The sequence below is a fragment of the Protomyctophum parallelum genome, assembly GCF_964188405.1.
Source record: "Protomyctophum parallelum genome assembly, chromosome: 6".
In the NCBI taxonomy this organism is placed as follows: domain Eukaryota; kingdom Metazoa; phylum Chordata; class Actinopteri; order Myctophiformes; family Myctophidae; genus Protomyctophum; species Protomyctophum parallelum.
Window position 1 is genome coordinate 13,411,266 of NC_139701.1, and position 23,395 is coordinate 13,434,660.

General features: G+C 44.8%; 1 protein-coding gene across 5 annotated transcripts in view; it reads right to left on the reverse strand.

The window, feature by feature from the left end:
- The window catches only part of LOC310860562 (guanine nucleotide-binding protein subunit alpha-11), a 49,610-nt gene that overhangs the window by 5,752 nt on the left and 20,463 nt on the right, over window positions 1–23,395 (reverse strand). The window contains exons 2-7 of one of the 5 annotated variants that reach the window (XM_083767551.1): window positions 15,946–16,130; window positions 9,987–10,141; window positions 6,593–6,721; window positions 2,931–3,036; window positions 2,531–2,554; window positions 64–217 (exon numbers count right to left, since the gene is read on the reverse strand). In XM_083767551.1, coding sequence (XP_083623677.1) covers window positions 64–217; window positions 2,531–2,554; window positions 2,931–3,036; window positions 6,593–6,721; window positions 9,987–10,141; window positions 15,946–16,130 — 753 coding nt within the window. Of the gene's footprint in view, window positions 1–63; window positions 218–2,530; window positions 2,555–2,726; window positions 2,751–2,906; window positions 3,037–6,592; window positions 6,722–7,540; window positions 7,670–9,986; window positions 10,142–15,945; window positions 16,131–23,395 lie in introns of all 5 variants that reach the window. The other 4 variants (XM_083767548.1, XM_083767552.1, XM_083767549.1 and 1 more) reach the window with 4 other exon arrangements.

The following is a 23,395-nucleotide window of genomic DNA, read 5'->3' on the forward strand; positions in this document are numbered from 1 at the left end:
TAAGTTTAGTTCTGCAACCAAATGGGACATGGTTTCCAATGTTCTAGTGAAGAGAAGAATTACCGTCAAACTCTGGGAAGTAGTCGACCAGATGAGAGTACATGATCTTCTCCTCCAGCAGATCCTTTTTGTTAAGGAAGAGGATGACCGAGGAGTTCTGGAACCAGGGATATGTGATGATGGTTCTGAACAAAGCCTTACTCTCCTCCATGCGGTTCTGTGAGGACATACGGAGAGAATAAACAGATAAGTTAACAACTGTAACCATTTTACACAAGGTATATTATACATCCCAAATCAAAAGAAACTAGAGAAGTGGTCTCAGATCTCGACCAGGACGGGTTGCCTAACCAGGGCCCGTACATTTTGAAAGTCAGACAAAGTCAATATTGGAAAGGAATGTGGAAAATCTGATAGATACATCATGATCACAGGACTACGGAGATAATGTGTACTGTTGGGTGAGGTTTGGACAAAATTTGTGTTTTGAAGAAAACTGGAGGAAAAATGTAGTCTGGCACAAATCGCCGGGACCAATATGGGGAGTTGTGTCATGATCCAAGGAATTCAGGGAGAACTCATTTTTTGATTGTATGCCGTATGGTTAAAGAGTTAAAGACTAAATCACAAAGTGGGCTGTTATAGTGCCACCAGGAGGCCAATTTGAAAACATTTGGGCAGATATTCTATCTGGGTCTACTCTACTGGGAGTGTGCATGCAAAAGTTATATTTCATCCCTGCTGAACGCCAGAGGCAGCGCTTTAAGCACAGAATATTCCCTGGCTTTGCACATGAGTATTTGTACCAGCAGCAATGTCACTTGTGACCCGGAAGAGACTATACTGTATATCTACTGGAGCTCATCAAGGGATCATTTCCTTTTTTCTTCTCGCTTTGCATTGAGCTGCAATGAATTATCATGCAACCTACCTTATTATTATTTATTAAAGCCATATTTCAATTAAAATGTTGTGGTTCTTTTATCTACTCAGGTGTTTGTGAACACTTCAAACCGTTTCCTCAATTCAATATTTAGATATTTTATATAAATTTTATCAGACACGTCCCCTTCCTATACAAAAATGTAATTTCATACTTTCTTTCTTATTATCGCGCAAATTTGTAACCCATTTCGCCCGGTGCCAAAAATGGCACCAGGCGTTTGTATAGGAAGGGAGCGTGTCTGATAATATGAATATCAAATATCTAAATACTAAAATCAAGCAGCTTAAAAACTGAGTAGACGATAAAATGACCCAATTTCTTATTTGAAATGTAATATCCCTGTAAGGCCCTCGTAGTTCTGTGGCCGTAACGGTCAGAGTAGCGAGTGAGCGTACTCCCTCCAGGAGTATTAGGCTGCATGGTAATCTTTGAAGTGGAGCTTAAATACAGCAGAGTCTCCTTCCTAGTTTATGACCAAGTCAGAGTCAAGAGAGAGGGTTGTTCCAATTTACAATTTACAATTTAGGCATTTAGCAGACGCTCTTAATCCAGAGCGACTTACATTTAAGCAAGAACAAAAGCATGGGAATACATCACATAAAAGCATTTATCATGAAACATGCGTAAGCTAAGAAAGTAACAGTGGAATATCTATATAATGAAACTATACAACTATGAAACTATACTATACAACTATGAAACTATTCCGAGAGATGAATGCATGCACAGGCTGATTACATTACCTATAATTCCATCTGTACAGTCAGAGGGGCCAGAGCTGACGGATAAAACCTCTCTGAGGCAAACGGGGCCCTGTGTTGTTATGAGGGCATTTATCAATAGTATCACCAATAATCATCGTCATGGGCTACTTATGGAATGGCTATTTCCATTACACCCCCGAACGCCCGGGGTTATTTAATCCATTATATCATAGCGCCCAGCGCTTTATATAGCAGCGGAGCACTTTTACCGACGGACCGGATGTTATCCCAGATGTGGCTGTAGCAGCTAGATGTAGCCAAAACACTCTAAAGGCGATCAAAAACAACGGGATGTATGATTAAATCTACCGCGACTAGCGACGGGACCGCGGTGGGCCATCTAACATCTCACTATGTAACTTTCACATCTTAGTTTTCTTATTTTGTTGTTTCTGTGTTTTATAGGGTTCAGGGTTCCTAGCGTCCTTATGATTCTTGATGACCATTTTTATGTACAGTATTTGATGTATTACCATGTGTTCTTGCTTACTGTAAATCGCTCTGGATTAAGATCATCTGCAAAATGCCTAAATTGAAAAGGCTAAACTTCCCACAGCATGCTCCAATTCAATCCAAATGGTGTAAACCAGGGGTGTAAAGTAACTAAGTACATTTACTTAAGTACTGTACAAACTTTGAGGTACTCTGACTTTACTGAAGTATTTCACATTTTCTGTACTTTTACTTCTACTACACATCAGAGGCCCACCACGTTTTGGTTTTAACCGGCAGTGCGTGTCGGGAGCGACGGTGTTGTCGGACTAATGACTGTAGGACTGTTGATACAGTATGTCTAACCAACTTATGAACCCTGACTCACCTCGTTGTCTGACTCGACCAGGACCTGGTCATACTGTTCACTCACCTCGTTGTCTGACTCGACCAGGACCTGGTCATACTGTTGACTAGGGCTGACCTCGATTAGTCGAATAATCGATCGGAACGGGTCTCAGTCGACTGACCACCTCTTAGTCGATGTTCATAAAAATAGAGTACTGTGAGTACTGTTGACTCACCTCGTTGTCTGACTCGACCAGGACCTGGTCGTACTGTTGACTCACCTCGTTGTCTGACTCGACCAGCACCTGGTCATACTGTTGACTCACCTCGTTGTCTGACTCGACCAGCACCTGGTCATACTGTTGACTCACCTCGTTGTCCGACTCGACCAGCACCTGGTCATACTGTTGACTCACCTCGTTGTCTGACTCGACCAGCACCTGGTCGTACTCGCTGAGCGCCACCAGGAACATGATGGACGTGACGTTCTCAAAGCAGTGAATCCACTTCCTCCTCTCTGACCTCTGACCCCCCACGTCCACCATCCTAATTTTGTTTGGATGGAGATCGGGGACACCAGGCACAGTGCAGCCATTCAGAACCAGGACACAGAACAAGCAAAGGTTGGAGTTAGCTTCAAATCCCTCAGTCAGCTTTGTACCAGTACCAATATGTCTTACAGTTGGGTGCCACTGACTTTGACCCTTTCGCTTTTAGGTTCCTTTACATCACGCACATCTATGTCCATGAATGCACCAATACTGTAGCTGGCTTTACTGGTCAAAGGGAGGCCTGGAGGCAGCTTTTTAGATAGCTCTCTACTCCCCGTAGTGGACACCATGGCTTTATCGCGAGCACCACACAACTCCCACCAAATGAAATGGGTCAAAATGAATGGCAATTATCTGTATATCATTATTCAATTGTCTAAATGGTAAATGAGCATCTAGAGGACTTGCATCACTATATTATATACAGAATATTCTGAATTTCTCAAATATCAAACTTTCACAGAACTCCTAAGAACAGATCAGAGGAGAACCACTTGATGTCACTCTGGCTAGGATCAAAGCCACCAGCATAGATTCTGGGTCACATGAGGACAACACAATGAGCAATCACACATCATTTCTTAATATTCAAATCGAGCACAGAATCTGCAGCGTGGACAGGAAGACAGGAACAGAGGAAAAGTTAATTCAATGTCAATTTAACGACCCACTGAGCTCCGAGTTCAATTAACACTCAGGGATATGTGTGGCGTGTGGCAACTAAACAGGGCCAAAGACAAAATGAAAGGAGGGAAGAAATGTGTGCACGCATGGAAAAAAAGAGCTCCATCTTAATCTCTCATTCTCAACTAAGTGGATGCAGGTGCGCCCAAAAAGCAAAGTCTGCAGCACATTGGTCTACATACAAGCACAAGTACTGAAACACAAGCCGAGCAAAAGACGAGGAGGACGGTAGACAGGAGGAAAAGCAGAGGATAGAAAATGAAAATATGAAGTTAAATGGAAAACAATTATTCGGGGGGGGGGGGGGGGGGGTTGCATGGTGATGAGCATAGACATAGAAAGGTAGACGGCTGGACGCCTCCTTAGGATCTGTGGCATCTATTCCCTCTATCTCGAGGGAAGGCAAGTTTCTGTGACGCACAAGGAAGCTTGCCAAGCTACCGCGTGCGTCACAGAAGAGGACGTTCGGTATAGGCCAATCAGGGGCAATGTAAACATTTTCTCATGCCAATAACGCTCCTTTGAATTGAAAGGTTGTGGAAAAAACACACTGTGATTGGCCAGTAGTCACTTTTGAGTGGCCTTCCGCACTTCCGCCTTCCCTGCGATACAAGTCGCTCCAATGAACCGCAGCGGCCAATAAGGTATCTAGGTTTTTATTTTTATAACTATGGGTGATGAGATTAGGAAAAGCAATGAGGGTACTGAGGGACGAATGTGGGAGATGGGCAAGAGATGCAATTGAGCCCCCCACAGAATAGAGACTGACTGATTCACAATGTCGCTCGGGGATTAGGTGCGTCACTCAACATAAAGGTGGAGCGAGCCAGTGACTGTGTGCTTGGGAGGGAGGGGTTTCATAAATGGGGTCCTCCGCGAGAGTCTTTCCTAAAATAAAACTCTCGCGTCACGACCTCCTTTTCTTCCAGAAGGGATGAGTGGCCTACTTATAACGATAAGCTCTCCTATAGAGGATGAGCCCGGAAGAAATGGCATTTTCTACTACTTCAATAAAGGCAATTAAAAACAGTCAGAGGCACGATGACTCAAGGCCCTTTCAAACGGACAGCGATTAACGAGCCTAGTAATTCATTTTCAATGAGACCTGCGTTTTCTGTTCTGTACTCGCGGAGAGGTCGAGGGCCGACAACAACGCAAGCGTATTTATGTGGGGGCGCGGTCACCGTGAAATTGTTGCGCGCATGCTTGTTTCGTGCACACACCCGCGACTGAGCTTTTTTTCTTTTATGCCTGCGTTGTCGCGCCCCTCATGAGCAGACCTGTCGTTAATCCAGGCGACAACATCTGTGTTAATATATGCCCGTCTGAAAGTACCTTAAAGCTGCTATAAGCAATAATGTCAATATTGTAATGACCTTTCTTTTTTGGTATTCAGACAGCCAGCAATTGGTAGAACGCTCCCAATCTTTTTTGTCTCTGTGATACATCTAGGGGCCGCAATCTGCATTCAAAGATTTCCCTAGAAGCTTTGTCATTGGTCGATTGTCTGCTTCCTGATTGGTTAGTCATTGCGACCGGGTTTCTTTCGACCAATGACAAAGCTTCTAGGAACATCTTTGAATGCAGATTGCGGCCCCTAGATGTGCCACAGAGACTACATTTTTTGGGAGCGTGTTACCCATTGCTGGCTGTCTGACAAAAAAACAAGAAAAAAAGATCATTCAAATTTTGACATAGTATTGCTTATAGCAGCTTTAATGAAGATTTTTTGCCAATGAAAAGCTGCCTTGTTGACACTGGCATGTCATCGCCACCAGCGCTCTGCAGCAGAGAGCGCTCGTATGTCGTTTCTTGTGCTGTGATACTGTATCTTACTATTATAGCTGGTTGCTCGGAAACCCTTCCCCTTGTATCAAGGCTCATCCTAAATTCACATTCTCATATACTGTTAATATTCAATGGAATATACACTCAGAAACAGAGGAGGTGGCAACTCTCTTTCCACATTATGTGTAAAGTTGTTTATATCAACCTGTAGGACCATACTGTATCTCTCCTTTACAACTTAACGCGGTGTTAATTTTTTACATTGCATTCGTATTTATAACTGTACCGTATACGTATGTAATATAACTGTTACTTGAATACAACCGATGACACAAACAGTGATTCACCAGCAGCAGAGCCCATCGGTACAGGGGGTCCTCTTCAGTCCGTCCTCCTAGTTAGTGGCTATTTCTAATCTCACCAAGCGTAGGAGGGGGCTGACACACGATGGCTTCCAATCTACCCGCGCTCTTTTGTAGTCCTTCTCATTACCTGGCTTCCTGCTCTCTCCTCTCTTTCCAGGGGAGAAGGAGGAGAGATCAAGCCTTGTGTGCTGGTGACCATTTCCACAGTCTCTCCCTGGGCAAAGTCCAGGGGGATGATTGGCCGCCGGCTACACAGAACATTTGTCAGGCTGGTTACATCACCGATGCAGCCTGAGACTACTGTGGATTTACAATCCAGATTTCTTAGCACACAGCTCGGAAAACCTGCCCCAAGTGGTTGTTGCCGGTCTCAGAACAGAGCCACTGTGCTATACCAACACACAAATGCTAGCCTGAAAGAACTCTATGCTTTTCTGGGCATGATTAGAGGGGCGGATCAAACAGACGCTGGAAACGGACGCCGGTTCCCAATTGGTTCACCAACCTATGAACCCGCCCTCTCTTCTCCTCCCCAAGTAGGACACAGCAGGAGAACACTGACATCACCAAATTTGGAGCGACGCCCCCTCTGCACCGTTATTGGTTAGCGAAAGACAAGGTTCACTCCCACTCGTTAGCTGAAGACAACAGCAGACGGGCAGACATAATGTGGAGACAGTGGTTAGTCAGTAGTAGTGTGGGCACTTCCTCTACCTGAAAATGATGCTTTGCAAGTCGAAAGGGTACTCTATGATCCCAGTGGTTGGGATTCGAACCCTAAGAACGTCTTGCTGGGTTGGTAGATAGGACGGTTCGGCGATACGATCCAGAGCACTTAGATAGCTAGAGGGGAAAAGGAAGAACAACAAGAGAGAGAAGACAGAGAGAGAGAGAGGAGGAGAAAAGTGAAGCATGGCAGCCGATAAACCCAATCCAAAAAAAAGGAAAAAAGTGCAGTGCAGTTCCAGAACCAGAAGTCAACAAGAAACATCCCCCAAGAGTTATGGGGGTGGGGGGGATTTCCTTTTGTCCCCCACACCACCTCATGAGCTCTCACCAACCCCACTTTCTCAGAAACGATGCATCATCCCTGATGGCAGTTCTCAAAGACCAAACTCATTTAAAGTGTACTCTCTCAGTGCACAAAATGATGATTTCAAAAATAAAATAAAATAAAAATCTTTAAAAAAGGTAGGGAAGTGATAATTTGGGCGGGGGTTGAGCAATATTTTGTTAAAAGGTGTATTAAGTGACAACCCTGGGACATGTTAAATAGCGGATTTCACTTCCTGACTCAGCGTTTTTCAGGGACCAAAAGCCCTTTCAATATAAGGGCTCCTCCGTCGCCATCCAACTCCTCGCAAACCAGGGCGAGGACAGTTGCAGGGCGACCCATTGGTATGGTTTGAACCAGTTGAATCACTTGGGTCGACGTGCAACAGGACATATCACACCACTGGGACAAACGCTAAAACCGTCTCTGTTTGGGCTTAAGAGAGAGCGTGCCATCAGGGATGTGTGAGAGCGACGGCGCCGAGCCGGGGTGTGCAGCAGTGGAACAGAATGAACATTCAGCGGCATCGACGGCTTCTAAATGGCTTGGTTACTCTACCACAACCAGAGAGAGACAGCAGTGGGGCGGCCATCTGCCATCATCAGTACCTGAAGATAACATTCTCCAGGTCAAATGGGTACTCAATGATGCCGGTGGTGGGCACTCGAACCCGCAGCACGTCCTGCTGAGTGGGTGTGTATCCGGGCGACGCTATTCTCTCTAAATCGCTAAGGTAACTGTGAAATGAAGTGGGATGGACATGATGTGACTAACACACACACACACACACAATCTCAACACTGAGGTCACACAGACAGGCGCAGGCGCGCGCACAAACACACACACACACACACACACACACACACACACACACACACACACACACACACACACACACACACACACACACACACACACACACACACACACACACACACACACACACACACACACACACACACACACACACACACACACACCCCCCCCCCCCCCCCCCCCCCGTTCTCACACCCAGACATTTTTCCCAATAAAAGTAAAACTGTATGTAGATGTAATATCTTACACTGGATTAAATTGAACAAATACACTATAGTTATACACACATTTAGAGGTGCTTTTACACTCGCAATATCGACCGGGGTGAAACATTCAACTCTGGGCAAAATCTGTTTGGGGCAAGAATGTATCATTTCTAAGTAAGGCGACAAGGTCCGACCAATACCTTTAATGTTAAACTCTTGTGACAAAGATATGTAATTGAGGTATGACAATTAATTCACCGTTTAACAATTCACTTTACTGTCTAAACTTACATCAGTGAACATAAATAGTAAACATTACTATGAATGTAATCATTACAAATGGGCTATAGCTATAAATGCAAAAAACCTATTACCCCAAGCCTATTTGGCAGACAAAAAAGTTCTCATATCAGATGCCAATGTATCCGATAGCCAATAATATTTAGGGCAATATTGGCTAATGAAATCATCTGACCGGTATTGTTGTGCTCTACTTTCATCCTGGGCCGAAAGTGCTTGACTCGTGGTAATTAAGAACGTAGTTGGAAACAACAGGATTGAGCTAGCCTTATAGCTTCCATAACATAAGAAATAAACTAGCCAGACTAATATCACAGCGTAGAATGATAATCGTCTGAAACTCGGTATGGAGATTTATTTCCAAGGGGCGGTTGGTTACAAACAGATTCCAACATCACAGCAAAAAAGTCTCACTTTGAATAGTGGGCTCTGATTGGTCACCCACAACTCTGGGGTGAGCGAATTGTAATTCAAACTGAGGAGTGCACGACCAATCTCCCCAGGGATTTATTGTTTCTCTGTGGCAGATTTGTCTGGTTTCCAGGCTAAGGCAGCCACCTCCCCAGCTGCAGTACTTTAGCTGAATACAAATGTTTCGAAGGTGAAATTGGCCAAGCAATTAGCATTTAGGGAAGGGAAAGTATAATAGAAGAGAAAATGGAACAACACGGAACACGGTGTTCTCTCAGTGATCACGTTTTACATCGACCATGGTTACTTTCCATGCCAGCTAGCATTAGCATTTATGACGGTAAGCTGTGCCGCCGCCACACACACAACGTTCTTTTTTTTCGTATGGAGCAATGTGCCCTCGAGTGTTCTGTTGTTAAGGTATAGTTTTCCCCTTGGGACTTGCTGTAGTTGTTCTACAGCTCTTTTTCTGGAGTCGAGAAGTTTTGCTCCAAATGCGTGTGTCCATTTATTAGTTGAATTCTAAAAAAATAAAATAAGCGTGGAAATGCCAGTCCAACCAGAGTTGAATGCCAAAAAAAAAAAAGTACTGTATGTGAAATGAATATGACCACAGTAAAAGATGATAATGACCAACTTTGTATCAGCAGAATGCCATCTGTGAGACATCAGCTCCTCAGTCAACTGGATTACTGGATTAATGAAAAGTGGAATTAGTTCCGATATAATTAGCATTCGTTAATAAGCCTGTCTACATTTCCTCCTCCTATTCCTCGACTATTCCCTCTGCTATTACTCCTCTGTGGCTGTGTGTGTGAGTGTGTGTGTGTGTGTGTGAGTGAGTGTGTGAGTGAGTGAGTGCGTGCGTGTGTGATTAACCCATTCTGACCTGAGATCAGATTCTAAAAATGTCTTCTACATCCTGACAGTTTTCAGAAAAAGCTATGTTTCTATGTCAGTCGATTTTTCAAAAATAGCAGACCTACAAGCTTGTAGCGCGAGCTTGTAGATCTGCTATTTTTCAATAGCTAAAGCATGACACAATGCTAACATCAAAAGGGGTTCCCAGATATAGTAGAATGCCTTTTATTTTGTACGCTACAGTATGTTGATGAATTGAATCCATAGGACCACAATGGAAACAAGTCCCCGGGACCTTTTTGTAATCATTTTAGCTCCAATGTCTTACTGCATCACGTGCCGTGAACAACTCTGACTAATAAAGTATGCAGTCAATCAGAAACAGTGATTCACGATGATATAAAATAAAAACAGAGTAGTCCCCAGATAATAATGTACTATACTGTACTCGTATACGTACTATTTGGTGGAGTCCGACAGCTGGTACTCCCTCCTGCGGTCATAGGCCTCCTGGATGCCAGGGTCAGTCCACAGCTTCTTTATTGCACCGATGTAAGGCTGCTCAAACGACGACACCTGCTCCACGTCCACCTCGCGCACCACCAGCGCGTTATTCTGCAGGCGTGGAGCAAAGAGAAAAGGTCAGCTTTGTTAGACTCAAAGTACGCTAGTCAAATCAGGCCAGATATATTTTTGAGTGGTGCAACCACTCCAAGGAACAGCAATGTCCCTGTGTGACTATATGTCCCGATGTTTAGAGTACCAGTAGGGGCACTGTTGTGCTAGAAACAGAGAGAGAGATCGTGTTGCACTGTCTCTCTGAGAGAGAGAGAGAGAGAGAGAGAGAGAGAGAGGTGTCTGCTAAATGCTAATTCCCCCACACAGTTACTCTGTCATTTCTCGACCGTTTCGGACACGGGGGGGCTCGCCGGAACCGGGCTGGCACCCTGGGCGCTTTCCTGTGGGTCTGGAAATTTTTGGAGTGGTGCAACTCCGTGTGTTGTGTGTTGCACCACTCAGTTCACACGGGTGTGATTTTTAAAGCACGTTCAACAAACAGGTTTGTCAAGTGCCTTATACAGCAAAACGAAAAGACAAATATAAAAAGATCACGCGGGCACAATCGTTTGTTTCGTTCGTTCGCGTAGTAGTATCTACACAGGCAATTTCAGCCAAGGAGTGGTATCGTCATCCAGTTCAATGAGTTCAATGACTCCATGTCAACAGTCTGCTGGCAGACGCCTCCAATCATATGCAGATAGAGTTCCGTCTTAGGCTACTCCAGAGCGAAGTCTACAGGCTAAATTAAATATACAATGCTTTAGCTAAACCACTAAGCTTATTTTCAACAATTTACAATTTACAATTTAGGCATTTAGCAGACGCTCTTAATCCAGAGCGACTTACATTTAAGCAAGAACAAAAGCATGGGAATACATCACATAAAAGCATTTATCATGAAACATGCGTAAGCTAAGAAAGTAACAGTGGAATATCTATATAATGAAACTATACATACACTATACATATAAACTATACATATTTACTACTATGCTATACATAGTAGTAAAAATCAACATTTTACTATGTCATTAATATACCTTAGAGTTGTTGTGTGGAACTAATAAAAACGAATAAAGTCCCAGAACTGGAGGTCTGAATTTATTTTTTATGAAGTACATCTTTGTGATGTCTTGACTTTCAACAACTCTAAGGTATATAAAAAAATGTATTTGTGCCAGGTACAAATATACTTGTACCCCCCAGCTATGGGACGTTATCTGCCAGCTACATACATGTTCGTACCCCTAAGGTATACTTCGACTCCGTATATGTAATGGTTGAGCCCCACGGCAGCTTTTGGCACTGATCCGGTTGCCATGGCACCACCCGTCACTTCCAGCAATGGGACGTAGAAGTCTGACGACCATCTACCTCGGTTACAAACAGCGTTTTCAAACCTCCATAAATCGGAATTTTGGAGAGCTGTCTTTGGTGGATCTTCTGCCATCCAAAGTTTAGATCAAATGTGTGACTTTATACTGCGTTCCTCCCGACATGTAAACACTTCTGATGACAGGTAAGCAGTGTGTGCTTGTGCTGGCACAGCTTACCGGCACAGCTTACCGTCATAAATGCTAATGCTAGCTGGCATAGAAAGTAACCATGGTCAATGTTCAAGATTCACGTGAACTTCAGATTACTTACTGCCATCACCACAGACCACACACTGGAAAAATAGTCCATTATATTAACTAGCCCTTACCCGTTGTGAGATATTGTGGCCGCGGTGGGGTACTGCGCCCGGGTGCGTTTTCGCATTTCTAATTCACTAATAAATTCATTATTAATCATTAATGTGTCAAATCGAAAAAAGGGCTTCGTGAAGACCTCCATATTATTATGGTCAATGCCTGTGTGAAAAGCGATTGGGAGCAATTGGTGCATGCAGTGAGGAGCTACGGCGGTGTTTCTGACACACAGACAGACTGACACACAGACACACACACAGACATTGACTGAATTATAGTATGATATTACAACTTTATTTGAATATGGCTTGACTTTTAACTAAGTTTCAGGTCAATTGGTCGCTCAGACTGCTGGCCTAGTCAACAACGGCAGCGAGGAAGTTCAAACTAGGGTGGATGAATGAGCATTGATCAGTTGGCCGAGACGTGCTGCGTTACTGAAGTAACTACAGTTCAACAGAGATTCACTGGCAAAGGTGGGAGCTCATTTTATTTTCATATTCTGCTGTTGTTAAATTAAACTATGTCCTCTAGCAAGATGAATGCCTCACACAGCCAGATAGATAGAGGCATACAGTCATAACAGAGGCATAGAGACAGGCTGGTATCATCACTGACCACAGGGCCAGAGGCATAGAGACAGGCTGGTATCATCACTGACCACAGGGCCAGAGGCATAGAGACAGGCTGGTATCATCACTGACCACAGGGCCAGAGGCATAGAGACAGGCTGGTATCATCACTGACCACAGGGCCAGAGGCATAGAGACAGGCTGGTATCATCACTGACCACAGGGCCAGAGGCATAGAGACAGGCTGGTATCATCACTGACCACAGGGCCAGAGGCATAGAGACAGGCTGGTGTCATCACTGACCACAGGGCCAGAGGCATAGAGACAGGCTGGTATCATCACTGACCACAGGGCCAGAGGCATAGAGACAGGCTGGTATCATCACTGACCACAGGGCCAGTGCTGGAGCTGGTTCCTGAACCTTTTTTATGAAAGACGCCCAAAAATCTGGAGGTCGTTCTGATTAACTTCACAGGATTGAATCTGGAAATCCGGAATGCAGGAAAAGTACAGAAAAAGACTACAAAACAACAAAGGAGACGTGCAAGCATTCCCGGCTTCAGAGTAACGCTCCCGCGGCAGCCGGTCTTAACCCATTCTGAACGGGAACAACTTTTGGTGTTTCAAGCATGATGTTATACTTATAGCTATTGAAAAATATCAGATCTACAACTCATCGCGTGCCACCGAGTGGCGCGCTACGAGCTTGTAGGTTTGCTATTTTTGAAAAATCGTGAAAATGTGGCTCAACATTTTTAACTCAAATCTTTGCTGCTGGGGGGGTGGGGGGCTCGCTGAAACAACATATTTTCAGATGGGGGTCGGCGCCAAATACATATAATTCTGAGGGTGCTTGACATGAAATAGTTTGAAAACCACTGACACAGAAACATGGGTTTTTCAGAAAACTGTCAGGATTTAGAAGACATTCGTTCCCAGGTCTAAATGGGTAAAAGGGAAAGTAACGTGGCGGCGGCAGGGTTAAAAACACATGTGTTGGCCCAGGCCGTAGCGTAACGGTCTGGGCACCGGACTGGTGATCCAGTCGCAGTGTGCCGCGGGTTCGACTCCCGGACCCGACACGGCCTTTACTGCATGTCATCCCCCCATCTCTCTCCCGTTTCCTGTCAGCCTACTGTCTGTCCCTTCAAAAATCAATAAAAAGGCGTAAGCCGCAAAAAAATATCGTAAAAAAAAAAAAAAAAACACATGTGTTGCAGCAGGCCTGATTATGAACGCGAGGAAGTCTTTCCCTCTTGTAGTGCGACATGTCAGAAGACCAGCTATTTGGTGTCTGCGACGTCCCGCGACAAAGTCGACAAGTCAGAATTCTTTATATTTCCTCGCCTGTGACAACTCACGCGAACTGTTCTTTGCATTGATCAACAAAGCATTATGGTTTAAAGTAATTCACGTATACAGTATATAATACTTTAGAGCCCTGCCTGGTGTGTAGTGTTTCTGTTAATACTGTTTTGCTGGTCTGTTTGTTCAGGTGTCGGGTAATTTGAATATCGATGGGTCCATTGAGTGACATGAAAATGTCAAGCCTAGACTCACTGGCTCCAGCCCTGAATCGCTAGCCACGCCCAGTAAGAAAATACGTTCTGGCGATTAAAACGAAATGAAAATGTCAGGCTATGTCAAGGCCAAAGTGGAAAGACGTATTTGATTGCCTTTGAAGACTTCAACATCTGCGGGGGCGTGGATGCTGCTCTCAAAACGATGTGTCCATGGAGAACGTATGGTACGGTGTGTAGTGTACGGTGTGTAGTGCAGCTACGGTGCAGCATGTAAACAAGCACGTAACAGGTGATGTAACGTGAGGTCCTCACAACAGGTCCTCTAAAGAGTGTCGCAGTCCCGCCCCCCCCTCGAGAGACCCGGAACAGAAATCCCCGTTCATTTTCCTCATAGACCTTTCAGAAAGTATTTATTTATTTATTTATTTATTTATTTATTTATTTATTTATTTATTTATTTATTTATTTATTTATTTATTTATTTACGCCGCAGACAAAGCCAATTGTCGTGACAAATCATGACAATGAACACAATGTTTTGGTCCAAACAAAGAAAAGAAACGGCAGGTTTTTGACTTCACTTTTTGTCTTCTTTGTAATTATTTGTTTGGTCCAAAATATTGTGTTTGTCGTCATGATTTGTCACGACTCGAGTTGGCTTCGTACGACGCTTAAAAAGGACTTTGAAATGTCTATGGGAAAAATGCATTGGGATTCATTTCCTGGGCCTGGCGTCGTCATGAAAGGAGGCGGGACTGCGACACTCTATAGCCTGACACTCAGTCTGAACTTTAATTTCGTTTCACTTCGCTATTCAGACTGAAAGCCCTCCCCACGGCAGCAGTTTATGGGATGGGTGTCGTCAAAGCGGCAGTCTTCGGTGATTGGGTCGAGGTTCATACCAACCAATCAGAATAGTAGGAAAGCAGATGACGTTGTCGTCAATCATGAAGCTATGGCTAACCCGTTTGCTAACCACAGCCAACGAGCGCTACTAAGCATGTAAACAAAAGCGGTAAAATTTGTCGGATGATGATGTTTATAAAACCTGAATCACCAGAACATATTTTCTTAACCCATTTAGGCCCTACGTCAAAATTAAAAAAATGTCTTTCTGACCCCAAACAATGTATTATAATTGGCCGCCGACACCCATTTGAAAATATGTTGTTCCCTATACCCTCCAGAAGCAAAGATTTGAGTAAAAAAAAAAAAGAAACTCAAAGAATATATATTCAAAGATCTTTCATGATTTTTCAAAAATAGCAGACCTGCAAGCTCATAGCGCTCCACTCGGTGGCGCGCTGTGAGATTGTAGATCTGCTATTTTTCAACAGCTAAAAAGCATAACATAATGCTAACACCAAAAGGGGTCCCTACCCAAAATGGGTTAATGGCCGTGGCTAGCGATTCAGGGCTGGAGCAGGGGGGCAGTCAGCCAGATATTTCGTGAAGCCTCATTTGAAATCGGTAGTTCATATAATGGCCTGTTGTGGCGCTGGACTGGACCCAAAAAGCCCCATAGCTCCATAGAGGCCCATGTATTTTGGCCCAACTTCACCTAGACTGTATTACCTTAATAAACATGGTCATGAATACTTTCTTCTTCCAGTCACTAGTTTAAAGTCTAATTTCTAATGTCATAATATTCTTTTTGGAAAATTATGGTCCCATTAATTAAAAAAATGACCATAAAGTCGCGTATGTTCTGAGGGGCGTGGCTACCGTTACAGTCTATGATCGGGATTCCCCTCCCACTCAAGAGTCTTCTCCTCCCACTCGAGTCAAAATAAAAACCAACGGAGAAGAAGGGGGGAAGACCCGCCTCGTTGTCTGGGCAGCCAATGACCAGCTGGTACAAAACGGAGCCAGCCAATGGCCAGCTGGTACCAAAAGATGGCGACTTACATCAGGAATTAGCATATTATTACAGGCTTCATTTTACGTTCATGTTAGACCCGGGGAACGCTTTGTCCATATTTTTTACAGTCTATGGGCTGGAGCCAAGCTACAGGTCCTCACAATCGAGTCGAAAATTGTGTTTTTTTCCATTACATTTATTAATACACACCTTATTTTGCTCATAAATGTACTGGATCTTGAGGCTCTCGGAGGCGCGGATCATGGCCTGCATGGACGTGAAGATGTTCTGGTAGACCAGCTTCGTGAAGCCCTTCTTGTCCTCCTCCGTGTAGCCCGTCCCGTGGATGATCCTCATCTGCTTGATGAAGGTGCTCTTGCCACTCTCCCCAGTACCTGCAGCACAGAGACATGGTGGTGGGGGGTTAGCAAATGAATAAGCACTGTATTCATGTATAAGTACGGCTTAGCTATAGAGCCAAAGTGTGTGTGTGTGTGTGTGTGTATAATATATATATATATTTCCACACCCAGCTTACATTCCCTCCTCATTTTCACAAGCTGGAGATCTTGCCTTTGTCGCCTTAGGTCTAGTATATTGAAATTAATAGCCTCTTGCTTACTGTAAATCACTCTGGATTAAGAGCGTCTGCTAAATGGCTAAAATGTATGCTAGAGATTGTACAACTAAGACATGCTACAGTTTAGCAGAGAACACACACACACACACACACACACACACACACACACACACACACACAGGGGTATGAATGAACACACATTGAGAAACGTATGTTTCTTTTGGCCACGGAGTGCATATCTGCCAACTGTCCCAGAGGAGCGTCCGGAGCCCTATTTTATTTCATGTATCTTTATATGGACATGTTCTCTGGAATACCAAACTGACCATCATCTAGAGTCTAGACTCTGGGGGATGTCAGTGTCTTGTTGAAGTAGCAGCAGCACAGAAACATCGCTAGCATTCCGACTACAGAATCAACCTGCCATTACGTCTCATTGCATGCATGTTTGACTCTCACCATCGTTCCACCATCGTTGCAAAAGCGCATTATTGTCTATTTCCCCTATACCATAAGCCCTCAATGAATTGAATTGAATGGGGCATTGGGTTGTTGTGCTAATTTGCTTATTTCCATCGCTCAAAAATCTATTTTCTTTGTATATATCCTCTCTTCATAATGTAAATAGTATCCCAAGCGGCACACTTTACCACTTATTTCGATGGAAATAAACGAATGAGCACAAAAACCCAACCCCCATTCAGGGCTTATGGTAGGGGAAATTGCCAATAATGCACTTTTGCACAAAATAACACCTGGACCTCTTTGGTGGGGACGTAACAACTACAAATAAAGGTAAGAAAGCCTTCTAGGCTGAAATTCTCCTTTAAGCAGAGTGGCCGCTGCAGCTTTTAAGCACTCTCAAGGATATTTTACACTGGGATATTGGACACACTTGTGCCTAAAAGCTACATCTGGCTTGGGACTGACTCATGTCGTCCTGCAGCCCAATATCTCCTTTGTCTAGAGGAGGGTTTGAGCGGTATATCCGTTTTGGTTTCCACGTGGGAGACCTGGGTACGAATCCAGGTGGTTACAGGCTAGCTACAAACAAGAGACAGCTGGACCTAGATGTTTCATGAGGGTGAAGTAGGTGGCGTCACATTGTGTGAGTGGCTGATTAGCCATGACGTGGCATTCATATTAGACATTACAACACCAGTTCAAGGAAAAGGGCTTGCTTTTCCAACAAAATTCCATGGAAAATTCCATTCCAATTGAGTTTTTGTTTTCAATTTCAGTTTTGCTTTGTTTTTAAAGTGAGTTTGCAATAGTTTTGTTTTGAGTTTCTGAAAATGCTTAGTTCGGTTTTAGTTTCATTTGGATTTGTTTTATTTCTGTTCATCTATTTTCTTGGAATATAGTCAGGGGCAAGACTCGACAAGGTCAGAAAAATAGCAGATCTACAAGCTCACAATTTGGTGCCCAAATGCGGAAATGCGCCCAAAAAGGCGGAAATAGACGGTCCTTCCGGGTGCTTCAAAACGCCACTGAGCAACTTCCACTGACATGAATAGCGGGGGGGGGGGGGGGGGGGGGGGGGAGCTTCGCGCCAGATCAGTCTCTATCCTTTTAATACTCTATGGTTAGGACGGACATTGCTGTTCCTTGGAGTGGTTGCACCACTCAATAACGCTGCCCTGGTGAACATTGAAGGATCAGTCACTCAATTGAAGGATTGAGTGCGGTCTGCCCTCTGCTCTCTCTCTCTCCCAGGCAGGATCTCTCCTCAGCAGAAAGCAGGTCAGGCAACACTGGAGTTTCCCCTTCAGACATAATATGTCCATGATCCGGGGATAGAATTGGCAGCAACTAGACAGGGGGGGGGGGGGGTGTGTGATGTAAGAGCCCGAGTGAAGAGAGAGGTGGTGGGAGAGAAAATACAGACTATATGAATAAGGAGAGAGTCATATAGTCATGGAAGAAATATCAGAAGACACTGCAATTCCATTGGGGGTTAATGGTTGCGTTGCAACTACCGGTACTCGCAACCGTTTGGTTTGCAAGGAGTTGCATGTTGAATCATCTGTGTTGTTTAAGCTTTAATCTATCCATGTTTGTTTAATCCACCGATATTACTGGCCTATACTCTCTCATGACACACACACACACACACACACACTCTGCAAAACATCACTCAGGGACGACCTTACTGACTGTACAGTAAACGGTGTTACTCCTGGAGGACGATGTCAGTTCCCATGGCAACTCATGTATTATTGAACTCAAACACATAGCGGAACGCAACGGCTGACGTTACAGATGGGCTCTTTCATTTAGACTAGAACGGCGCGGCATGAGTACAGAGAGGAGAGGAGGAGAGATGTGCAACGGTCATCTCCATCGGGCGGAATCAATCCGGGACGTTACGACGAGTATGTGGTCAAGAATGCACGTACCGTTACTGTAAGGTCATTCTACCAGACAGGCTCCATTTCAACAAAGCCATAGGTTAAGACTATAAAACCAGCTCAGTGGCCTTGTGGTTATACAGTGTACGTCCTGGGAATCTGAGGCCCGGGGGTTCAATCCCCGCCCATGCCTGCCTGCTTGGCACTCAGCATCAAGGGTTGGTCCCTGCAACATACTAGCGTCATGACCAGGCCAGGGGGTGTACAACATCATGTCTAGGGGATATACTTGTATATCATGTCCAGGGGGTGTACTTGTCCAGTCCTATGGGTCTATAGAAACAGTATACTCCAGTCCTATGGGTCTATACAGAAACAGTAGGCTCCAGTCCCATGGGTCTATACAGAAACAGTAGGCTCCAGTCCCATGGGTCTATACAGAAACAGTAGGCTCCAGTCCTATGGGTCTATAGAAACAGTAGGCTCCAGTCCTATGGGTCTATAGAAACAGTAGGCTCCAGTCCTATGGGTCTATAGAAACAGTAGGCTCCAGTCCTATGGGTCTATAGAAACAGTATAGGCTCCAGCCCCATGGGTCTATACAGAAACAGTAGGCTCCAGTCCTATGGGTCTATAGAAACAGTAGACTCCAGTCCTATGGGTCTATACAGAAACAGTAGGCTCCAGTCCTATGGGTCTATACAGAAACAGTAGGCTCCAGTCCTATGGGTCTATAGAAACAGTATAGGCTCCAGCCCCATGGGTCTATACAGAAACAGTAGGCTCCAGTCCTATGGGTCTATACAGAAACAGTAGGCTCCAGTCCTATGGGTCTATAGAAACAGTAGGCTCCAGTCCTATGGGTCTATACAGAAACAGTAGGCTCCAGCCCCATGGGTCTATATAGAAACAGTAGGCTCCAGCCCCATGGGTCTATAGAAACAGTAGGCTCCAGTCCTATGGGTCTATACAGAAACAGTAGGCTCCAGTCCTATGGGTCTATAGAAACAGTAGACTCCAGTCCTATGGGTCTATACAGAAACAGTAGGCTCCAGTCCTATGGGTCTATAGAAACAGTAGGCTCCAGTCCTATGGGTCTATAGAAACAGTAGGCTCCAGCCCCATGGGTCTATAGAAACAGTAGGCTCCAGCCCCATGGGTCTATAGAAACAGTATACTCCAGTCCTATGGGTCTATACAGAAACAGTAGACTCCAGTCCTATGGGTCTATAGAAACAGTAGGCTCCAGTCCTATGGGTCTATAGAAACAGTAGGCTCCAGTCCTATGGGTCTATAGAAACAGTAGGCTCCAGTCCTATGGGTCTACAGAAACAGTAGGCTCCAGTCCTATGGGTCTATAGAAACAGTAGGCTCCAGTCCTATGGGTCTATAGAGAAACAGTAGACTCCAGTCCTATGGGTCTATAGAAACAGTAGGCTCCAGTCCAATGGGTCTATAGAGAAACAGTAGACTCCAGTCCTATGGGTCTATACAGAAACAGTAGACTCCAGTCCTATGGGTCTATACAGAAACAGTAGGCTCCAGTCCTATGGGTCTATAGAAACAGTAGGCTCCAGTCCTATGGGTCTATAGAAACAGTAGACTCCAGTCCTATGGGTCTATAGAAACAGTAGGCTCCAGTCCTATGGGTCTATAGAAACAGTAGGCTCCAGTCCTATGGGTCTATAGAAACAGTATAGGCTCCAGCCCCATGGGTCTATACAGAAACAGTAGGCTCCAGTCCTATGGGTCTATACAGAAACAGTAGGCTCCAGTCCTATGGGTCTATAGAAACAGTAGGCTCCAGTCCTATGGGTCTATACAGAAACAGTAGGCTCCAGCCCCATGGGTGTATACAGAAACAGTAGGCTCCAGCCCCATGGGTCTATAGAAACAGTAGGCTCCAGTCCTATGGGTCTATAGAAACAGTAGACTCCAGTCCTATGGGTCTATACAGAAACAGTAGACTCCAGTCCTATGGGTCTACAGAAACAGTAGGCTCCAGTCCTATGGGTCTATAGAAACAGTAGGCTCCAGTCCTATGGGTCTATAGAAACAGTAGACTCCAGTCCCATGGGTCTATAGAAACAGTAGGCTCCAGTCCTATGGGTCTATACAGAAACAGTAGACTCCAGTCCTATGGGTCTACAGAAACAGTAGACTCCAGTCCCATGGGTCTATAGAAACAGTAGGCTCCAGTCCTATGGGTCTATACAGAAACAGTAGGCTCCAGTCCTATGGGTCTATAGAAACAGTAGGCTCCAGTCCTATGGGTCTATAGAAACAGTAGGCTCCAGCCCCATGGGTCTATAGAAACAGTAGGCTCCAGCCCCATGGGTCTATAGAAACAGTATACTCCAGTCCTATGGGTCTATACAGAAACAGTAGACTCCAGTCCTATGGGTCTATAGAAACAGTAGGCTCCAGTCCTATGGGTCTATAGAAACAGTAGGCTCCAGTCCTATGGGTCTATAGAAACAGTAGGCTCCAGTCCTATGGGTCTACAGAAACAGTAGGCTCCAGTCCTATGGGTCTATAGAAACAGTAGGCTCCAGTCCTATGGGTCTATAGAGAAACAGTAGACTCCAGTCCTATGGGTCTATAGAAACAGTAGGCTCCAGTCCAATGGGTCTATAGAGAAACAGTAGACTCCAGTCCTATGGGTCTATACAGAAACAGTAGACTCCAGTCCTATGGGTCTATACAGAAACAGTAGGCTCCAGTCCTATGGGTCTATAGAAACAGTAGGCTCCAGTCCTATGGGTCTATAGAAACAGTAGACTCCAGTCCTATGGGTCTATAGAAACAGTAGGCTCCAGTCCTATGGGTCTATAGAAACAGTAGGCTCCAGTCCTATGGGTCTATAGAAACAGTATAGGCTCCAGCCCCATGGGTCTATACAGAAACAGTAGGCTCCAGTCCTATGGGTCTATAGAAACAGTAGACTCCAGTCCTATGGGTCTATACAGAAACAGTAGGCTCCAGTCCTATGGGTCTATACAGAAACAGTAGGCTCCAGTCCTATGGGTCTATAGAAACAGTATAGGCTCCAGCCCCATGGGTCTATACAGAAACAGTAGGCTCCAGTCCTATGGGTCTATACAGAAACAGTAGGCTCCAGTCCTATGGGTCTATAGAAACAGTAGGCTCCAGTCCTATGGGTCTATACAGAAACAGTAGGCTCCAGCCCCATGGGTGTATACAGAAACAGTAGGCTCCAGCCCCATGGGTCTATAGAAACAGTAGGCTCCAGTCCTATGGGTCTATAGAAACAGTAGACTCCAGTCCTATGGGTCTATACAGAAACAGTAGACTCCAGTCCTATGGGTCTACAGAAACAGTAGGCTCCAGTCCTATGGGTCTATAGAAACAGTAGGCTCCAGTCCTATGGGTCTATAGAAACAGTAGACTCCAGTCCCATGGGTCTATAGAAACAGTAGGCTCCAGTCCTATGGGTCTATACAGAAACAGTAGACTCCAGTCCTATGGGTCTACAGAAACAGTAGACTCCAGTCCCATGGGTCTATAGAAACAGTAGGCTCCAGTCCTATGGGTCTATACAGAAACAGTAGGCTCCAGTCCTATGGGTCTATAGAAACAGTAGGCTCCAGCCCCATGGGTCTATACAGAAACAGTAGGCTCCAGTCCTATGGGTCTATAGAAACAGTAGGCTCCAGTCCTATGGGTCTACAGAAACAGTAGGCTCCAGTCCTATGGGTCTATAGAAACAGTAGGCTCCAGTCCTATGGGTCTATAGAAACAGTAGGCTCCAGCCCCATGGGTCTACAGAAACAGTAGGCTCCAACCCCATGGGTCTATAGAAACAGTAGGCTCCAGTCCTATGGGTCTATAGAAACAGTAGGCTCCCGTCCTATGGGTCTATACAGAAACAGTAGGCTCCAGCCCCATGGGTCTATAGAAACAGTAGGCTCCAGCCCCATGGGTCTATAGAAACAGTAGGCTCCAGCCCCATGGGTCTATAGAAACAGTAGGCTCCAGCCCCATGGGTCTATAGAAACAGTAGGCTCCAGCCCCATGGGTCTATAGAAACAGTAGGCTCCAGCCCCATGGGTCTATACAGAAACAGTAGGCTCCAGCCCCATGGGTCTATACAGAAACAGTAGGCTCCAGCCCCATGGGTCTCATGGATCGGCAAGGCTTAACCCATTCAGGCCTGAAGTCGAAATTAAAAATCGAAATCAATTTTCTGAAAGGCACATTTTAACGATTTTTCAAAAATAGCAGACCTACAAGTTTATAGCTATGAGCTTGTAGATCTGCTATTTTTCAATAGCTCAAGTTTAACGTAACGCTTAAAACACCAAAATGGGTTCCGGTTAAGGGTCCACGGGTACATTTATAATCCACCCTAAAATAATTAGTTGGAAGAAGATATATTTTGTCAAGTGATTCCAATAAACACAACCACAATTATAACAAACATTGGCCAATAGATTGATTTTTAAATATACCTATGATCGCAAGCTTTGGGAGAAGACTTTAAATGAGCGATTACGAAAATCAACGACACAGCGATTCGGACTACAACGGACACATGCAGGAGAAAGCCTGTGATCACACAGCCATGTCTGGCCCACTGAAGTAGAACTGTGTCACTATGCCCGTGCCATGCTCCAAACAGGCCCCGTTGTTACTCATTGTACTGAATAACCATTAACTCGGAATGGCCAAAAAAACACGGTTCAAAACGGAACCATTTCATTTGCTC